The 20,944-nt window shown below is 35.9% G+C and overlaps 2 protein-coding genes across 2 annotated transcripts; one reads left to right on the forward strand and one right to left on the reverse strand.

Annotated features, from left to right (window-relative positions):
* Positions 1–1,123: 1,123 nt before the first annotated feature.
* Positions 1,124–9,941, reverse strand: LOC125190941 (protein MICRORCHIDIA 6-like). Its single transcript, XM_089058459.1, has 20 exons — positions 9,640–9,941; positions 7,096–7,449; positions 6,811–6,885; positions 6,677–6,711; positions 6,126–6,204; positions 5,900–5,989; positions 5,757–5,832; positions 4,986–5,064; positions 4,658–4,786; positions 4,399–4,497; positions 4,146–4,247; positions 3,933–4,070; positions 3,601–3,693; positions 3,157–3,208; positions 2,969–3,080; positions 2,636–2,796; positions 2,400–2,515; positions 2,116–2,195; positions 1,882–1,924; positions 1,124–1,692 (listed from the first exon to the last, which is right to left on the reverse strand). The coding sequence occupies exons 2-20, from the start codon at positions 7,439–7,441 to the stop codon at positions 1,591–1,593; spliced, it is 2,007 nt and encodes a 668-aa protein (XP_088914585.1). The 5' UTR covers positions 7,442–7,449; positions 9,640–9,941; the 3' UTR covers positions 1,124–1,590.
* Positions 9,942–10,265: 324 nt separating this feature from the next.
* LOC125188985 (zinc ion binding protein) lies at positions 10,266–20,759 on the forward strand. The gene is made up of 23 exons (XM_048086123.2): positions 10,266–10,773; positions 11,653–11,865; positions 11,959–12,098; positions 12,634–12,729; positions 12,889–12,956; positions 13,545–13,646; positions 13,792–13,933; positions 14,576–14,719; positions 14,807–14,926; positions 15,057–15,113; positions 15,427–15,486; positions 15,571–15,678; positions 16,496–16,638; positions 16,943–17,021; positions 17,396–17,458; positions 17,575–17,705; positions 17,941–18,046; positions 18,136–18,324; positions 18,573–18,800; positions 18,914–19,069; positions 19,279–19,440; positions 19,960–20,079; positions 20,321–20,759. Exons 1-23 carry the CDS (start codon positions 10,611–10,613, stop codon positions 20,486–20,488), a joined length of 2,958 nt encoding a protein of 985 aa, XP_047942080.2. The 5' UTR covers positions 10,266–10,610; the 3' UTR covers positions 20,489–20,759.
* Positions 20,760–20,944: the final 185 nt, after the last annotated feature.

The following is a 20,944-nucleotide window of genomic DNA, read 5'->3' on the forward strand; positions in this document are numbered from 1 at the left end:
ACTACTACCACTACCACTAGCCATTTTGAAATGTAGAGAGAAAGAAGAGAAATTCGTTAATACAAGTGGTGCAAATAAAATGAATTACAATAAGCCATATATATAGATTTTTGAAAAAAAAAATGAAAAATAGTATTCGTCCGTCGAGCATCCACAATAGCGGACGAGCGGACGGACGATCACATTATCCGACGGACAACCCCTCGTCCGTCGCGCGCTCGCCGGTCGCTCGTCCGAGCACTCATCCACTTTTGTGGATACTCTAATATAAGTAAAATTGCAGGCGGTGGTCAAATAAGACTAGGGTTATGCTGCTAATTGGCTTCAAAATGGGCTTTTTTTTCAAATTCTTAATATTGCTTCATTTCTTTTTCTTTTATATACTACTCCTACTCCTACTTCTATATTTTTTTTAATACGTACCGCTTTCCTTAAACGCAAAGTAATTATAACTTGTTTTATGTTAATTCAATTTACTACTGAGATTAGTCAAGTATGAACATGAAAAATATTAAACTCTTGAATTACATGTTTGCTGCAATCAATTACTTCCTAAAAATTGAATTATAATCTTGTATTCATCCAAACATATGCATTTGTCATAAATCTTCGCAATAGAACATGTGCGATTTATAAGAGCATTACCTGCAGTTTTATAGATTTATATATAGAGGCTTAAGATCATTTATATTTACCCAATACTAAAAAGAGACTTTTGGTTTAAAAAATCGATCATGAATTAATCATAAATTAAAACTCTTGGTGTGCAAACGAATTACAATTTACAAACGTGGTGTAACCCTAAACCAACAAAAGATTCTTACATATTTCACACAAGTTTTTATTTATTTATTTATTTAGTTTTCTATAGTACTATTGTTTTCGAGCTCATAGTTATATATTGGAGGGGACGACAAGTGTCTCGCCCTCCTAACACCATTTAAGCAGATTACACTTTTTTATTGAAATATAAATTTTCTTTTACAATGAATTGTTGGTAAGGGATTTGAGTCATTAATCGAACTTAATTTGTTGTTCTTAAATAAAGAGTATATTAAAAATTCAGCAACATCAGGAATCATTTTTGTGGGAAGGGATAAGAAAAGGGGGAAATGAGCCAAAACATTTACGCTACTTAATTTACACAAAACTACATCAATATAAAAGGCAAATTACATAACTAAATACCACTAAATGTTTACAAAAGGGTAAGTGTTACTTGTTCAAACCTATGCACATTTTCTTGCATGTGCCCAACATAAGTATAATAACAAATTTGTTCATAACGTTATAAACGGGCTCATATCAGTGTCCTCGCACCCGGAATCGGGACTGTTTTGCGCGCCTAGGCACTTTGGCTAGAACCTGGAGTGCCACTTATGGAAATGAGCTCAAATTCCCGTTGTCCGGACACGGACATGGAAAAATTGCGAAGTGATGAATCTGTTTATTACTATCCTTATGTTGGGATACTACTATCCTTGTGATGGGACAAGGACACAAAAACGCAAAACGCGCTTAGATTAAGACAATTTGTAACATTTACCTTACCAAAAATTTCAGTAAAAGGAGCAGGCATGTCTAGGTTCCCTAATTGCCCTTTCCCTTCACTTTCTCCAACATTTTCGTTTCTAGCAGCAAGCGAGCATACTCACGACGCTCTTTTTGTATTTCATCTTTGAGTTTTGTAATCTGCATAGAAAAGAATGAAAAGCTCTAAATTTCATGTCCTCAAATTGATATGATATACCAAAATGCAGCTCATAGATAGTGCATTATGGACAAGATCTCTATACCACAATTCATTTTCATGTAATCAGTGAAAATATCCTTTGGTTTAAACAAATATTCAAAATGTCTTAAACAGCAAAACATCGATACCTTGAGATTGAGCTCTTTGTCTGTCTCCTCGTATTCCTTGAATCTGAGATACAGACAGGTGCAAAATTGTGTAAGCGTGGGTATAGACATTCAGAACTCGCAAGCATATTACTTATTATCATTGATTGTGGAAGAGAATTAGAGTCGCCTTTGGCAGGTTTTTGTTTTCATAGGCTGATATAAAGCTGTTAGTCATAGTTAACAAGTGCATTAGTTCTATGATACAAGACTTACTGAGCGTGGAGTTTTTGGTTATCTTGAATTATCTTAACAGCAGCATCAGCAACTTGAACCGCTCTGGCAGGAATAGCATGCTGCATCAAGAAAAAACAGATAGCATCAGGTTTTACAAGTCTGGATGGCTTTGTTATGAAAAAAATACAGAACACTAAGCAATTAAAGCTATTTCCATAACCAAACTGATTTCATCAGTTTGGTTACTAGAATTTGTTACCCTACAAAGGAGAAAACTTGGATTTATGCTACGGGGAGCTAATGATTATAAAAGACGAAAGCACCTGTAGTACATCTCTGCCGAGAGCACTGTCAACAGGTCTCAACCCTGTGCGTCCCATCCTATTTACCCTTCCAGGCTCCACAATTTGCTCGTTTCTTTTCCTTTTGAGAGTTCCTCCTGTGCAATTTCAGTGCATAATGAGTTTTAAAATTGTTTGTTACCTTAGCAGGCATACTTCAGTAAAGAGATTCAGAGATGTGATGAAGGCTGATACATCAACATATTCTGAGTTCTTACCCACTGTGTTTTGATGGAAGGACGGTAAGGAGTCCCTAGTCAGCACCACAGGTTGATATATACCAGGTCCACGATCTGACTTAGGACTAGGTGTCACTTGATGTGTCATTGGTCGAGGAGCTTTCATAACTTTATAGCCAATGAGTCCACAATGGTAATCCCTGTCAAAGCAGAATATTATAGCATAGACTGTATGATCCATCAAGGACATAATATTCATTGCAATTTATATAAAAGCCTTTAAAGTTAGAGGACAGAGACAGGAAAGCTCAAATTCCTTGATTTTGGGTATAAACTTTTCTTCTTTTTTCCTTCCTGAAATTGATCACTAACCAGTATTCTACTGTCATGTCTTTCAGACGGGCTTCAAGCTTTTCGAAAACTGGGGTTTTCTCAAAGTCCTGTTTGTTGTGAGTAGGCTTAATAAAGTTTGCTTCCAAAATCCCTGCCATGTTGTGTAGTATCAAATTTATGCAATTCAGGAGAAAAATACAAAACCTGGCATTATACGAAATTCTTACCAACAACTCCTCTGCCTCTGTTTGTAGCATAGCTTACAACATGCCAAAATGGCTGCAATGAAGAGAAACAAAATAGGTTAAACTGTAGGTAGAATGGTAGATAAAGCCAGTATTAGAGATCTTAGATTAGATATTAGAAAAAGGAAAAGGATGTAAAAGGAGCAATCATAAGAATTCAGAATATCACTATGCCTTTACTATAAGAAGTCTAGAGGGACACAGGACTGACTGAATGACTCATTGTTGGCAAAGCTATATATAGTAAGTGGAGAAAGGGTAGATAAATTTTTCCTAACAAATGTTAAAATGTCAGAATTCAGAGTGCATCATCTAAAATGCTTGATTTGCCTCAGGAAGCGACACTATACTTGCTAGAATTCAGTTTAACTATATTTCTGCTAGCGACAATATCGAAAGATTGATGAATACAGTAAAAGCAGTCACCAGTATCAGTCTATTCTTGTGGTAGACATTAAAACCATGTATATTTACGGCTGGAGCTTCCTTGAGGAAGCCAATTGTTGTGATGACAGGTTCCTGCAATCAGTAAAATAAGGATGATATATCTCCACAATTCAACCTGATCAGAGGCTAAATAACCAAAGCAAACAATTATCGAGTTAAAAGGCCAATGCAAAACAATATCTCTGATGAGTCTTGTTTAGGTATATTTAAGCATTCACTTACACGTAATTAATATTCTGTTTACAAATATGTGCAATATATGCACAACTAACTCATGTATCACTATAAAATTTGCAGAAATAAATCCATACCTCAACATTTTGAGGTTTGTACCGTATGAATTGCGGAAATTTGAGATCCAATCCAACGTTATGATACTCAACAATTTGACCACGCAATACTATGCAAAAGTTCGCAGGATATCGCAAGTATAAAATAGACAAATATGCCTGCAGAAAAAAGAAGGCCAAGTGTAAGCAAGTATTTACAGATTATTCAGATACACATATTTGGCACAAACTTACACGAAGTGAATGCTTAAGACGATTAGCAAGATGCTGTTCATTTGGGTTCGTCTTAGAGGAAATTTTGGCATTATCTGTAGTGTTCCGACAGAGACAAATATCCTGATATATAAAACTCAAATGAGGATGATTATGAAAATTCATGTAAATATTACCAAGTAGGCAAATTAAAAAGGAGAACTGACACTGCACTAAGTTCAATCACACCCCACAATAATAACTCCTCTCACGAAATGTAGCAGTTAACACAAACCTCTGGGTCTGAATCAAAATCGAGCTCCAATTTTCCATCATTGTTATGCCATAAATTGTAGACTATTATCTTGGTACCATGAGAGCCAATGTCATCAAACTGCAAGATAGATACAAAAGGAGTTCAATAAGTACATTAAAGATGTAATACAATCAACCAATGAAAGGCGCAGAGATAATGAGAAGGAATTTCAATAAATTAAACAAGACAATATTTTTTTAAAATGGCTATGCATTAGTTCCCTGGATGCTCTACGTACTTGCTTCAGAAGATCAGCTTCAGTCGTAAAAGGAGACCACTGTAAGAGGGTGGAAAGATTATTATTTAGATGTTGTTCAGCGTGTAATGAATTCCATGTGCTTGTATGTGAATCAAACTCATAATCAACCTGCGTTGCAAAGAGAACCTGATCTATAAAGTATGTTTAGCACATATTAATCAGAAAAAAGATGCACCACAATAGAAGGAAAATTGCTAATTTTAAACATGTAGCTCCAGGAGAATTTTCTGCTAAAGAAATCTCTACAAATAGAAGTCCTGTAAACATTTATACAAATTACAACTTAAGATGGGAACTAAACACTCACCATCGGGACAACTATTCTATCCTGGCCTGTTTGTTTTAAAAATGTATAAGATAGCAGACCTACACTTTGGGTCATTTTCCTGGATGAGAAAAGAAAAGTAATGAAGAATCATATAGTCAACAGCAGCAAACAATGCAATGTAAAGTATGCAGCGGGACAGAATATTCAAGCTTCTCTAAATACTTTCTTCCTTAACAATGAGAATATTGAGAACTAAATAAAAATAGATCCACTAAATCATCAGTTTACGATAAAAATAAATGGAAGTGAGTGAGGATCAAGAAGAATGTCAAGAAGAAGATTGTGGCAGCATTTCGGGATGGTTCAGTGTATCTGAAAACAACAACTTCAATACAATTTCTCTATTTTTTTAATGAAGTAATCAAATTGTATCGATTAGTTAAAACTCATTCAGTTCTCAGAAATGACATGTATTCATTTTTCTCATGGTTTTGATTTTGTATTATCTAAAAAAACTGGCAGTGTAACGAAATTATACTCCAAATAACACCATATCCTATAAACTCTTGTATCAACGGAGTAGACTAGATCCAACTTCTTCAGGACCTAGTAGTATTCGTAAGATCTGTTTCATGGGTAGAAAACAAGCAAATATACATTAATACATATATACAAGTGCCCCCCCCCCCCACACACACACCACCACCACAATAAATAAAATAATGATAATGATAATAAAAATAATAATCATAATAACAATGATAATACTAATATTAACAATAAGCCTTGAACAAAAGAAAGCAAAGAAACCTGTCCCACATGGAGCGGCTGAAGACAACAACATCAGCCCCGAGTCTCATAGAACTGGTCTTAAACCCATTTCCATCTGAAAAGCTTTAAGTCAAAATCTTACTGTCATACTGAAGAAATAAAAAATAAATTTTCATACTAACACTGTCCAATTGTAGTTTTTGAATGCTTGTCTGAAAACCCAAAACTAATGCAACGCCGCATTGCATCAGGGTTCATTCCACCACCATCATCTAATAGAAGAGAAGTAAAATTACAATCATGCATCACTCATTCTTGTCAAGGGAAAGGTGTGAGCATAAACCATTATCATTCCTAAAGAGTTGATTATTATTTTTTTCATAAGTCTGAGTTTGAAATATTAAGTACCTTGAATCAACAAAGCTGTAGTTCCATCCCTGGGATTAGAGATCTTATCAACAACAACAAAGGTGGCCCCATTTTGTACCTATTCATAAACGAGACATGGAATACAAAACCAATATAAATCAAAACATCACTTGTGCAAACAGGAGAATAATATATACCACAAGTGATGACATATTCTTGTCTGCTGATTGCTAATTAAACAAAACAAAATGTAATTGCAAAAGACATTCCTTTGGCAAGTCAAATTGATTCACAACCTACATGCTTAATCTTTCTCACCACATGCAAGAGTGCATTACGGTATTAGCAAATTTGCAAACATGATCTCCAGGGACTGTGTAATATGTTCACAAACAACATGAATCTAATCTCTTAAAGAAAAGGTACATGCAGCACCTACGAGCAAAGTTGGTTTGCACAAAGATGAAATTGTAACTATGCAGCAGCAATGATATTCATCAACAGAAGCAAATTACCATCATAAACATAAGATGACAATGTAAAGACAAGAAAAGTAAAGAAAAAAATAATTATGATAGATAAAAGATTACCTCATCAATCGAATTATCAAGCAGTTCTGCCACAGCTGTTAACATGGGTCAGGAATAAGAGGAATGGGAATAAGTAAGATGTCCAATATGATATAACTAAGACAAAATAGGGTACAATATCAAAAGATTCATACCACCAAAGGCCCACTTATGAGAAGTAGCATTAGAGTGAAGAAACTTAGGGTGTATATGAAGATAGCCAGTGCGATCTGCCAATTAAAAAAAGAATCCTTGATTAACATGTAAAGGTCATATAAAGACTACATTATCCTCAATGATATTCATGAGCTATCAAAATCCTACTATACAGACAACTGCACGAGTTTGAAACCCTTTTGGGCGTCACATACACATTTTAGCTAGCGTTCTGAAAAATTGAAATTATGGCCAACCAAGTTAGATTTCAGATCGAAAAGTACTTAGACATGGTGGTTTAGAAATAAGCATGTCCTCATAGTCTCCGGCTCTCCAGAACTGTCGACAAATGGGGGCTGGAGATATTGATGATGTCGAGCAAAAGCCAGAATCATCAATTGGAGAGCACTCAACACCCTGGACACTATTTGGAGCACTTAAAACAGTCAATCTTCTAATATTTTCAGATTCAGTCCTTCTAACAATTGAATTGGATTCTTCATGACAGATTGAATCATATATTTGTGACTCATTTTCTTGCAAAGATCTTCTGATATCTTGCTCCAAATTAACAGCATTCATGCCAAGCTCTCCAAGACTGTTGTTGCTATATAGGTTCATGGAACTCATCTTAGGGACTGGAAAAATGAAACAAAAATCAGTTACCAAATGTACCATTAACATTTGTAGATTTACTAACAGGGTAAGTTGTATGAGGCAAAGCAGGACTTAAAGAAAAAGAATAAACCAGGAAACAAAAATGACAAATTTTAACAAAAAACTGAAGGTCTGGACATAAGACCTTGATTCAAGAATCAAAAACACCAGAAACATGTTTGTAAACTAACTTGAAAATTAGAGGGAAAAAGTTAGCAGTAAACATTTTTATGCATTACTTGAAAAGGGGAACAAACGGTGAGCAGAAACAGCATTTTAAATCATGTAAGAGAATTTTGGATATCGGCATATCTTTTGTTTCTATGTCCAGGAGTAATTTCGTCATTTTGCCAAAAAGGGAAATGACTCACTTAAGACGGGACGTCCCAAAAAGGAATATGAGTCGCTTATGGTGGGTCAGAGCAGATATAGATAAACCATTTTAGCATGCTAAAGACAAAAACACAGCCATATTTGAAAATAAAAAGAATGATAAGGATTTGGGCTTTTCTTGTCAGCTACGAAAAAAAGATATGGGGTTTGGACTTTGGACAATGAGCATTGCAAAATCTCTGCAATTAAACACCAATTTTTTTTTTTTTTTGGTTTTCTCATCTAGATGATGAGTTTCATCTTACAAAAATAAACCCAACACAATAACAAAAACAAAAAAAGAAATCAGAATTGGTCGCACGCATGCCTCCACACGAGACTACATCAGAGGATTGTGCCAGGCCAGGGATATTTTGCACTACATTTTTCCTATACAATTACAACAATACAAAGGTGGCTATTTATAAGAAACAATAGCCCTGATCCAGCCCTAATTACACGCCAACCCAAACTAACAAAACATGCCCAAAAATTTTGGGCCAGGTGAGTAGTACTTTCAAGCTCCATACCTCAACATTTTAATGGCAAAAGACGCTAGACATACAATGGTTATTGTGGCCAGCAGTGAGATTGGATGTCATAGGAAGTGGCAGCAATGGCAATGAGGACCAAATTCAAGTTGCCGACCCCCCAAAATCAAGAAACGGAACTGTAGAGGAAATTTAACCAATGTTTTCTTCATCACAAAAATGATTAATGCATTCATGCTAATGGTAAGGTACTGTGTATATATGGTGTGGGAGGTACTGTGTTCCATGCAGCTGCACCAATGAGAACCCTTTGTTTTCAGCCATGGGCGTCAGTGCTGGGAACTGGAAGAAGGTGAAGGAGCACTCCACCGTGTTGATTGTCATTCGGTTAATTATAAAATTAAAGTGGCGAAACTGATTAATTGGGTTCCTTCTTGCTCAATGTGTACCTTTGCTTCAGTTCTAAACTTTTAAGTATCATCCAACATTAGTCCATATGCCATAATTCCTCTAAATGAATCTCCAACTTAAAGCCCCTGAAAGCTACATAGAACCTAATTTTCAATAAATACAGATAACAGTACACCGCTTGACCATCTGTACTGTACCTACTACATCATGAGCTTAACCAGAGAGGGAGAAGCATATTGTTTTACATTGTTAACCTGTGTAGCTCCATTGACGATCGTGAAGAGGAGAACGATAATCGTCAAGTTAAGAAGGATAAAAGACCACCTAAATCCCATGCATATTTACAGCAACTCAAGGTGGCAGCATGTCAATCCAAAATTGCAATTGTTGAAAGTGTGATCAAGATCACTGAGGTTAAAACTAAGGACACATCAGCTGAATAGGAGCCATGTCAATGTGCTCCTAGCTGGATGAAGTGTTGATGAGAGAAAGGAAGAGACTGGCCAGTGCATAGTTTAGCTTGTTGGGAGACAGTTATGCTATTTCAATAGTATATTAGTATTTGTTTGTTGTTAAGATTTGATTCTCTTCTAGTTTCTTTAATAAATTACTATAAGCAGTGACAACAGCTGTATATTGTTCCATGTAATCCAAATTAAATCCAATAAAAAATTGAGAGCACATTTCCTCTTTTAGCTAAAAGCTTCGCATTACTCTCATGGCTTCCGCCATAACCCCTTTCATACATAAACGGAATAACACTAAAAATGTGTTTAGGTCAGAGCTACTCCTGAATAAATCGACAACGAGCACAATTGTGCGTAATAGCCACAGAAAATGAGCAAACAAAAGTATATTGAAGCAACGATAAACATGAGTGAGGGCATGTAGCCATACCTCGAAATCCGCGCGGCTCGAAGCTGCATGCAGTTCGGAGATAATGGATGAATTTCGTCCCAATTTCAGCACCAACAACTGGAATTTGGAGTTCCGACGGTTAGGATCGCCCAAAACAGAGTTCCCTAAAATGAAATCCTCTTTAAATGTAGTACGAATAATATGATCAGCAACACTGCTCTTTCACATTTCCATTTCTTCGGTAAAAGAATTTCGAGCTTCAACGGCAGTAGAAGAGCTCATGCCGCCAATTTGTTGAGATGATTTTTTCAAAATATTAATGACTGAGATTGTGATGTTGTTCAACACAGTGATGATTCTGGAAAACTAAAGAATAAAACTCACATTTATGAGTTTTATACGACAGCTGTATATCCCCATATTAATTGTGATACGTTCTATTCAATCACATTTTATCAATATAAGATAAGATACATAAAATGAGAAATAACGTAAAATATATGAAAAAAAATATGAATAGATTAACTTAGAAAAGATGAAATAAATCGTAAATTCATATACTACCTAAATAAATGAATGTATCAAATTTAATTTTAAACATGGCTTATTTCATTTTACTTTATTAGCTACGCATTATAGTCCATGGCAACCTATATGAACAAGTGTAATTAAAAATAAAAAGTTAAAATCGTCAAAACTCAAAAACTAAAGCTGCCCGCACCACCGCCTCTCCTCCGCCGTGCCGCCGGCTATCTCCGATCTGCTTACTGCCTGCACTGCGTCTATTTTTCTATGCGAGATTTATAGAAAGCCACAATTTATTCTCCATTGAAGCGAATTAGCTATTATGACAGTTGGATTCCTTCCCGATCAAAGGAAGTGATCGAGCTGAATATCAAATCGTCAACTCCGCCGACCTAGACCGCGAAATTTCAATTCAGTCAGCTGAATTCGAGGTCGATTTTGGTCTGACTCGATAGGAAGATAATCCGAGATTTCGCAGGAAAAGAATGGAGTCGTCGCGGCAGGTATTCTCGGTCGACCTACTGGAGAGGTATGCCGCCAAGGGGCGGGGAGTGATTACATGTATGGCCGCCGGAAACGACGTCATTGTGCTTGGAACCAGCAAGGGCTGGGTCATCCGCCACGATTTCGGCGTCGGGGATTCATTTGGTAAGGGTTTTTTACTTCAATTGAGTGTTTAATTACTTCCTTTTTTCTATTGTTTGCGATGTTTTTGTATTTGGACGCTGTGTTAATAGCTACATTATCTATGCGGTTTAAGAAAGCTGCATTGCTTGTTAGAGGTATTTACAAGGAATTGTGAGCTATTTTTGTGTCTGTTTTAAGTGATTAACTGAAACAGTTTATCGCAATTGAGTGTCTTATGTGATGCAATCGAGTTATTTAGCTGTGTTGTTTCTTAGTATAGGAATTCCAAGTGTCGTAGGCAATCGATGAAAACATTGGCAATGTCGATATCACTAGTGATATAACTGAAATATGAAATCTATGTCTTTTGGTTTGTTTTTCCTGTGTGTGAACTTTTAAACAACTGAGGTAGAGTAGGTTTTGAACTCCTGGCTTCATCTCTATTCCTCCTAAAGATAGAGAAGGCAAGGTACCAGCTCTTCTACCAAGAATTGGTTCATGTTTTGATCTCTAAACACATAAGAGTTGATGTTATCGCCAATGCATTTATTTTACCTACACGAAGATTTCCCGTTGGCAAGTTTGTTATGTAGACTGTGATAATCATCATTTGATTATAAAAACGGGTTTTAGCAGCTACAAGTTGTGCTTTAATTTTTTGTGATTGATTGCAATTTAATCTTTTTTGTTGGTGTAGCTATGGGGCTGTTGTGAATAGACAGATGATCAAATTTTGGTTGTTGAGTCTGTTTAGCAGAGCTCTTGTAGGATAAGGAATTGCTTTCTGTGAACAGTGAATTTATTCATATTTGTTTATGTTCTTTCCCTGAAACTTAATTTTGATTGGGTAACAGAATTTTAAAACATTTGTTGTTTATTTATACTGGGGTCATTTGATAGATATTGATCTCTCTGTTGGAAGACCTGGTGAGCAGTCAATCCATAGGGTTTTTGTTGATCCTGGAGGTAGCCATTGTATTGCTACTGTAGTTGGCGGTGGGACTTCAGATACATTTTACACACATGCAAAGTGGGCAAAGCCTCGTATTTTGACTAGATTAAAGGGCCTTTTGGTGAATGCTGTTGCCTGGAATAGGCAGCATATTACTGAAGGTAAAGTAGTCCCTGCAAAGAAATCTTTTTTTGTTTCGCATATTATCTCTCTGGATATTGGTCCCACCTCTTATGTTTGACACCCCTGTGCAGCTTACACGAAAGAAATCATTCTCGGTACTGAAAATGGACAACTTTATGAAGTTTCTGTGGAGGAGAAAGACAAGAAGGAAAAGTACATCAAATTTTTGTTTGAACTCAATGAAGTTACTGAAGAATTTACAGGATTGCAGGTTCTGGACCTCTAGTCATACTTAAACTGTGCTTAGTCAACATTGATAATGATAAGCATTTGAGTGTTGTGCTGTAGTATGTCTATATTTTATTTAGGGCCCCTTACCCCATTCCACCCTCTAATTTTAGTAGTAATTGTATTTTGTTCTTATCACCTGGTTTATATTCTTTTATCTTAAGATTATTCTTGTTAGTTTATAATTTAATTATGCTACTGTCCGTGGTGCATTAAGATTATTGTCACTGGGAAACTATTTTATTTTAGTAAATTAATGCTAGAATAGATGATGATAATGCAAGTCTGAGCTCCAGGTTCTCAGCAGTGTGATGAATACCTTCCTGCTTTTAATTTTGAATTATTCGTCATCCCCCCCCCCCCCCCTTTGCTCTTGCTTATGGTAATATCAACTATGCCAATGTATAGGTGTTGTCATTCATGAGAATATAATTGTGTTTTGTTTAATATACTCAAGTCTTAACCTCTAATACTTCTCATGCAAGTTGTTGAATCCTGTTTCCTCCTCTCATTTCCAGATGGAAACAACAGGCACAAATAATGGAATTAGATATTATGTGATGGCTGTTACTCCAACTCGGCTTTATTCTTTCACGGGAATAGGTTCATTGGAAGTAAGTTAAAATTATACCTTTTTCCTTCAGTTTCTAGAGCTGCCGTCATTCTGCATTTGAAGTGTAAACTATTTCATAGCTGATAGCTCACAATTACTATCCATTCCTCAAAACTATGTTCGATAAAATGTAATGCCTTCTTGTTACATTCTTGTGCAGTCTGTTTTTGTTAGCTACGCAGAGCGTTCAGTTCATTTCATGGAACTTCCTGGTGAAATCCCAAACAGGCAAGTGCATGGAGGATTTTAATGATGTGTTGCTTGAAAAAATGATGAATAATATGGTTGCCAGCGAATTCAAATAAATCTTTTCAACATAAAAATGGTTTGTAAAGCCAAAGAAGTACATATTTCTTAAAGTTGATCAATTGATTTTTTTTTCACAATGGTATTAGATGTGAATATTTGGCCTATCAAGCTGTCACTTCAAGAACCATAATATTCCCAAGTAAAGAGGTTGATGTGTCCTTGAACATTTTGTTGAAACCTGGGGGGTATAGATGAACACATAATCTTAACACGCACACCAAATTCCAATTGTTGAAGTTTTAGCTTGCTCTTTTGACCAAACAAGTTTTGGTAATTTTTTGGTTCAGTGCTCAAGATCAAGCAATTTTTCTTGTTTAAAAACCATACTTTATTTGTTTGCTTGTTTACAGATTTTCAAGCAATTTTTTATGAATTTTTTTCGTAATTTTCATCATCAATTTCCTAAATTAATTCTTTTGGGGGTAATCATCAGCTTCTGATTAATATATATAAGCAAGTGTATCACTTCTGAGAAGTGTAATGAATTGTAATATTCCCTTCGTGCAGTGAGCTGCATTTTTTCATTAAGCAGAGAAGAGCAATACATTTTGCATGGCTGTCTGGAGCTGGAATCTATCATGGTGGCCTGAATTTTGCAGCACATCATAGGTAGAGAAGTGGACTTCGGACTTCTATTCCTTAACAAATTATTGTTCCTATACCCTGATTTATATTAATTTAAAGTACTCCGTATGTAGTAAGCACCGTTTTGTCATCTCTATGTCCTAAACTAACATTTTGGAGCTGATTTCAGTTTACCAAATGGGGATCAAAACTTTGTGGAGAACAAGGCTCTCTTGGATTATTCTAAATGTAGTGAAGGTGTGATGGTTAAACCTAGCTCCATGGCAGTGTCAGAATATCATTTCCTTCTTCTAATTGGAAACAAGGTTAAGGTGCGTTGTTATTGATGTTATTGGTGCAGTCATTCCATACCTAGTGATTGAATGAATTGGAACAAACACCCTGTGTAATGAAGTGCATAATGTGGCTATCTTGCATCACACTGTGCCATGTCATGCATTTTAAATTTTTCGAAGGATACAAATAATAAAGGTTTAAAAGATATTGGGAAATCACGAGAGATGATACTTTCGTATTTTACAGTATGTTTTAAGTTTTTAATCTCCATTGTGTTACAATGTCCCATGAAACACTGTGCCAAATGCGACCTAGCAGATTTATATCGTTTATTCCTGCTTTGAAATTTCTTCACGTCTCACACAATATCCTAATATCATTTACTACTAATCGAAGGATAACACTGAGAATCTCTCATTTAACTGAAAGTAACCCTGATACTCTTTTATTCTTGTCAAAAATTTCTGGATGCACATTGGTTTCCCTACTATTCATATATCAGCTGTTTCAACCTATTAAAGCGGTCTTGATATTCACTGGTTAGGTATATTTCAAACTTTGAGAACTGAAAACATAATATGTAACATCTTCATACTTTTTGGTTTCCTTTTTTAATTCTATTGATTACTCTTCTGGCTGATTTATTTACTCATTTATTGTTTTGAATCATCTTCTAGGTTGTTAATAGGATCAACCAACAGATCGTTGAGGAGCTTTATTTTGATCAAACATCTGATGCAGTTTCAAGAGGTGTTCTAGCTTTATGCAGTGACGCATCGGCCGGGCTTTTCTATGCATACGATCAGAATTCCATCTTTCAGGTGCTACATTGGTAACATTGCCTTTAACATTGCTTGTCGAGCAACAAAAAGACTCCAGTCTTGATTTTTAAACTGTTAATAATATAGGTATCTGTCAGTGACGAAGGTCGAGACATGTGGAAAGTGTATCTAGACTTAAAGGAATATGCTGCAGCCTTGGCAAATTGTCGTGATGCTCTCCAGAGAGATCAAGTATATCTGGTGCAGGTCTGATGTTTGCTGTAAAGTATATGAGTGTCAAATTTTTATTTGTAACTACATTATCAATAATTCCAAAATGATACTGCTACACCTCACATATACTTGGAGCTTTGTCATTAAAAATATTGTGACGCAGGCAGAAGAAGCTTTTATTGGAAAGGATTTTCTCAGGGCTGCTTCCTTTTACGCCAAGGTAGTCTATCTTTCTCCCATAACCTTGACAATGCCCCATCTTCTTACACACCTGCTGGGTATAAATTTTAAAGGACCGACATTAGGTTGCTTATTAAGGGCACAACTGGAATATATTTATCTTGGTTTGCTTGAACTGGCATTAGCCAAGAAGACTCATCATACATACATTATTCTTTTACTCAGTTTTGGTTAAATGTGAACTAGTTCAAGCTAGTAGCGAGTTATTAAACTACCCCCCCCCCTGCCCTCCCTGAGAAGGCTATGCACCTATATATTGTTTGGCATTCTCACAACTCCTAATCTTGCAACAGATCAACTTTGCATTGTCATTTGAAGAGATCACTTTAAAGTTCATTAGCATAGGCGAGCAGGTAAAAGAGTTCTTCACATCTTTACAGAAATTGTCAAGAATTTTTTTTCTGCTTGCTGATTTGGTAGTTTGTTTCACTTTGCAGGATGCTGTAAGGACATTTTTATTGCGGAAGCTTGATAATTTTTCAAAGGATGATAAATGCCAGATAACCATGATTTCAACCTGGGTGACTGAATTGTACTTGGATAAGGTTTGTCTGCTACTTAAAGGTTCCTACATAAAAGCTTTTGATTTCTTCTCTGTTCTCTTATGGCAATCTTGAATTTATGAGTATAAAACTTGTTTCCAACTTTATACTAATGAGGCAGACCATGGATCGACTTAGTTGCTTGCTTTTGAATAGGTAGGAAGTAAATATTTGTTTCACTCCAGACTTTGTTTACACACTTGTCCTTATGTGTCCGAAGGCACGTGTTAAGATAAAATGTACTCCCTCCGTCCCCAAAGAATATGCACTTTGGGTTTGGCACGGGTTTTAATTCAAAATTTGTAAAGTAAGTGAGAGGTAGAGAGAAAAAGTAATTAAAGTATTGTTAGTGGAGAATGGGGCCCACCTCATTAGAGGGAAAAGAGTTTCCAAAATTGGAAAGTGCATATTCTTGTGGGACGGAAGGAGTACTATTCATATAAATAACTTTCACTGAACTCAGTCTTAGCCAAATTATTTATAGGTCTATCTAGATACCTTTGGTGTGAAGCTTAGGAGGTTTTGAAGGCATTGTTTGCTAATTGGTAGTCTGACCTTTCTTTTCTAGCATATCTATAAATATCAGCCTTACTCAAATTACTCACTAACTTGACTTTGGCTTACTGATGTCTTATATATGACACCTTTGCATTCTTTATTAAGATGTTGGATCTTGTAAATTCTGTCTTCGTCTCGCTCACATGGTTTATGGTTATGAGAGATTTGTTGATTATCATAAATATACCAACTTTTTGGTTGTTGTGCATGTAGTTTGTTCATGAGTTCTTTATTCTATTCCAATTATGTTTTTTGTTATCAGATTAATCGACTACTTTTGGAAGATGATGCCATATCTGAGCATTCAAGTTCAGAATATCAATCAATTATCACTGAATTTCGAGCTTTTTTGAGTGACTGCAAGGATGTATTGGATGAGGCTACTACCATGAAACTTCTAGAAAGGTGCTTTTCCTTTTGTTGCACTTTCTTATCTTTTGAGCTTAGCTTGTTTCTGAAGAATAGTTGTCAATAAAGAGAAGCACTAATTGGATTTCTTATGTTATAATAGCATTTTAAAGCTTCCCACATAGTTCATAGTATTTAATAGTATCTTCATATCTGTAATATTATAGTGAGGGTTCATTTTGTCTGTTACAGCTAATAACAGATACCGTTCTATATTGGGCTTCTTTGGTGAGGTGGTGTCATTTTTTTAAGTTAACTTCCGATCTCCACTTTAAAGGATTCCTTTTGCAAAATTTTGCAGCTATGGTAGAGTTGATGAATTGGTATTCTTTGCTAGTCTAAAAGAGCAGCATGAGATTGTGGTTCATCATTATATTCAGGTGCCTTTATTTCAAATTTTATACTCCCTCGGTCTTTACTTTTCATGTTTCCATTTTGATGCACAGCTACACTGACCTGCGTTGAAGTGTAAATTAATGTCATTAGCTTGTAAACTGAACTGAATTTTGGTTTGATTTTCTGGATGTTTCTTCCAAACAGTCCCTAGTTCATCATTAATTTGGTCTCTTCAGCAACTAAACTGTTTTAAGCATATAGTATGAAAAATTAGGTATTACAGCGCTTATATTTTATGTTTGTTTTTGCCTTTTCCTCAGTCCTTTCCTCTCAGTGATTTATTTCCTCATTTTTTGTTTTATCCCTTTTTCACTTTGTGGGATTTGATAATTTTACATGGGACTTGATATTGTTGTAGCTAGGTGAGGCTAAGAAAGCACTGCGAGTTCTTCAGAAACCTAACGTTCAGGCAGAGCTTCAGGTACTCTTATTGAGAACTTATATATACACCTCTTCCTCTCTTTGCTTCAATCTGAGTCATATACCCGCTTCTATCCATGATATGAAATGTTACTGAAAGTATATCTTGTTATGCAGTACAAATTTGCGCCGGACCTTATTATGCTTGACGCATATGAAACTGTTGAATCATGGATGACCAAGAAAGACCTGAATCCAAGGAAGCTCATTCCTGCAATGATGCGATATTCAAGTGAACCTCATGCTAAGTAATATGCATAGAAGAATTAGTTAAATTATGGTTGAAGTTCAATTATGTACTTCTATTCTGTTGTTGAAGTTGCATATATAACATCATCGGCAATGATGCATGATCATCATCAATTCATTCTTATAATTGTAGAAACTTCTTAACGGGAAAATGGTCATTATTGTGGCAAATAACAGACTTTTGTTGGTTTTCTGATAAATCAGTGCACTCATACTATTAATATTTATCTGCAGGAATGAAACCCATGAAGTGATAAAATACTTGGAGTACTGTGTTCATCGTTTGCAGAATGAGGATCCTGGCATTCACAATTTATTGTTGTCTTTGTATGCTAAGCAGGTATGCTAGCTTGATGGGCATTCCTCAAAGGATATTTAGAAATATTTAATATTTTTCATAAATATAATTGCTACCATCACTGGCTCTAGGATGACGAAAGCAGTCTTTTGCGCTTCCTCCAATGCAAGTTTGGGAAGGGGCAGCTAAATGGTCCCGAGTTCTTCTATGATCCAAAATATGCCCTGCGTCTTTGTCTTAAGGAAAAACGAATGCGTGCCTGTGTTCACATATACAGTATGATGTCTATGCACGAAGAAGCAGTTGCCCTTGCTCTACAGGTAGTTTATGTACACAAGTCTGAATTATACATGTAGTATTATTAAATCTTAATGATGACAGATATGAGATTTTAATTCAAGTTTTTAATAATTGAAACATGATGCATCTCAGGATCTATTCTTTAGGGTGAAATGCTTGTATCATATTTATGCACACTTCGAAATTTTCTGGGTCAATATTTCTAATCCCTGTGAAACCATTACTTCGTAACGTAATCCTAATTATGAAGTTCCACCTTATCAAATAGGTTGATCCGGAGCTTGCCATGGCTGAGGCTGATAAGGTTGAAGATGATGAAGATCTGAGGAAGAAACTTTGGCTTATGGTTGCTAAGCATGTCATTGAACAAGAAAAAGGAACGAAGAGAGAGAACATACGAAAGGCTATAGCATTTCTGAAGGAAACTGATGGACTTCTTAAAATAGAAGATATCTTACCTTTTTTCCCAGATTTTGCTTTGATAGATGATTTCAAGGTTCTTAACTTGTTTTAGTCTCATTCCAGATACACCATTCCATAATTACTGGCCAAGTTCCTAAAATTGAGGTTGTCAGATTCCTTTCTTGACCTTTTTGGTTGTAAGTGTAGGAAGCTATCTGCTCATCGCTGGAGGATTACAATGAGCAAATTGAAAAACTTAAAGACGAGATGAATGATGCTACACATGGAGCAGACAACATAAGAAATGATATTAGTGCCCTTGCACAACGATATGCTGTCGTGAAGAAGGACGAAGCATGTGGGGTAATGGTTTCATTATGTTTGCTGGTCGAAGTTCGGAAGAAATTTTTGCATATTACATGGCTTTCTCCACGAGCGTCATGCTTCATTTTGTTGATTATGCTTCTATGGCAAAACAGGGCTGATATTGTCATATTCTCATTTAGTTCGTAAGGTCTATGAAATGTACTTCCCCATATATTAAGATTCTTATCGTCAATTGTTATTGACAGGTTTGTGGGAGAAAAATATTAAATGCAGCTGATGATTACCGAACGGCTAGGACCTACACTTCAGTTGGATCGATGGCTCCTTTCTATGTATTTCCATGTGGGCATTCCTTTCACGTTAACTGCTTGATTGCCCATGTGACTAAATGCTCTAGTGAATCTCAAGTAAGTTCAGGGACACACTCTTTCCACTGCTCATGCTTTTGTTTCTAACTGAATTAAATAAATCTACTTCAAACTTTTACAATATTCTTGGGTTTTCCTAATTGGAAAGTAAGTTTTGGAACAATATGTCCCTTAAAATTTTAAAGCTGATAAATGATAAGAACCACCCCAAATCTATATAATGAACGCCAAGTGATTTTGGATGATCGATTCGAACCGTTCTGAGCACATTCATAGCCTACCTATGCTATTCAGAAATTACACTTCAACTAATAGATGACTAAGGATATATTTTTGAGTCTTTGACCTGCCAATACCATGTTGTACTACTTTTAGTGCAAACTCATATTACCGCTGTCTCTGGCCATAATTTTAATCCATCGCATGAACTAAGATTTCAAGAAGCTCCTCAATTCATATATCGTCTAAAGTTAAAATTTCCAAGTTCCTAGTAAGTTCTCTGAGAATGTGTAAACCATTTTTATCTGTATCCTTTTGTTTCGTTTCGATGATCATCAGGCTGAGTACATATTGGATATGCAAAAGCAGCTGACTTTACTTGGTAACGAACCTAGTAAGGAAATGAATGGAGGTTTAACAGAAGAAGAGCCAATAGCAAGCATGACTCCTGGAGATAAGGTTTGAGTTTGATTTTGCAAATTTCAGACGTTATTCAAAGTCGCCTGCTAGCTAAGGACTCTAAAAACATGTTCATGACTGAATTTGTCGCCTGCTAGCGAAGGACGTTTATTCATATTGGTTTTTGATTCATAACCGCATGTCTTCTGTGCATCCAGCCACTCGATTTTGCCTGGATGGACTAAAAAAGTTACATTCTATTACGATCTTAATCACATCATTTCCTCAATTTGGATTGCAGATCCGGTCACAGTTGGACGATGCCATAGCAAGTGAATGCCCATATTGTGGTGATTTGATGATCCGCGAGATATCTTTGCATTTCTTAGAGGAAAAGGACGAGAGTGAAGCATGGGACATTACGCCACAGAACCTTTCATCACAGAAGAGCATCTCTTTAATTGCGTGATTATATATAAGTTGCTTGAGCCTCCAAACAACATTTCTAGCAAAACGCAATTTTGTAATGTACATAGTCATTTGTTGTTTCCTCTTCATTCGTGCGCCCGTGTGTGTGATTTCTCGGTTCCATGCACTCTTTTCTCCGTTTTACCCGGATGTAGTGTGTTTCCATTAGCTCGAGAGTTTGCTTAGTGTTCTGATTTTTTCGGGTGATTTCTAGGTTTACAAAGATGTAATTTGGGAGTTATATGTGAATACCTCAACACGTCTCCTCCTCACACGTGAGTCTTTTCACTGTTCATATTCAAACTGCAGCGAGGTTCTATGTCAAAATTAATTGGGGTTTTATATCAAAATCAATTGGTGATACGAGAAGTGATTAATTATGTATTTATTTTGATCGATTTTTACCTTACATTTATAACCAACTTATATGTGAATATTTCAACCATTGCAAATGCTA

The sequence above is a fragment of the Salvia hispanica genome, chromosome 5 (genome assembly GCF_029641045.1).
Source record: "Salvia hispanica isolate PSC_SH4W2 chromosome 5, Shi_PSC_v1, whole genome shotgun sequence".
In the NCBI taxonomy this organism is placed as follows: domain Eukaryota; kingdom Viridiplantae; phylum Streptophyta; class Magnoliopsida; order Lamiales; family Lamiaceae; genus Salvia; species Salvia hispanica.

Bases quoted from the DNA above. Each gene is read 5' to 3' on its own strand.
- LOC125190941 (XM_089058459.1), bottom strand. From the start codon at position 7,441: ATGAGTTCCATGAACCTATATAGCAACAACAGTCTTGGAGAGCTTGGC. The intron at 6,886-7,095 runs GTACTTTTCGAT...TTTAATTGGCAG, and splicing joins TTCTAAACCACCATGTCTAA to ATCGCACTGGCTATCTTCAT. The intron at 2,797-2,968 runs GTTAGTGATCAA...CTGCTTTGACAG, and splicing joins GACATGACAGTAGAATACTG to GGATTACCATTGTGGACTCA.
- LOC125188985 (XM_048086123.2), top strand. From the start codon at position 10,611: ATGGAGTCGTCGCGGCAGGTATTCTCGGTCGACCTACTGGAGAGGTAT. The intron at 15,114-15,426 runs GTAGTCTATCTT...ATCTTGCAACAG, and splicing joins CTGCTTCCTTTTACGCCAAG to ATCAACTTTGCATTGTCATT. The intron at 18,047-18,135 runs GTATGCTAGCTT...CACTGGCTCTAG, and splicing joins TGTCTTTGTATGCTAAGCAG to GATGACGAAAGCAGTCTTTT.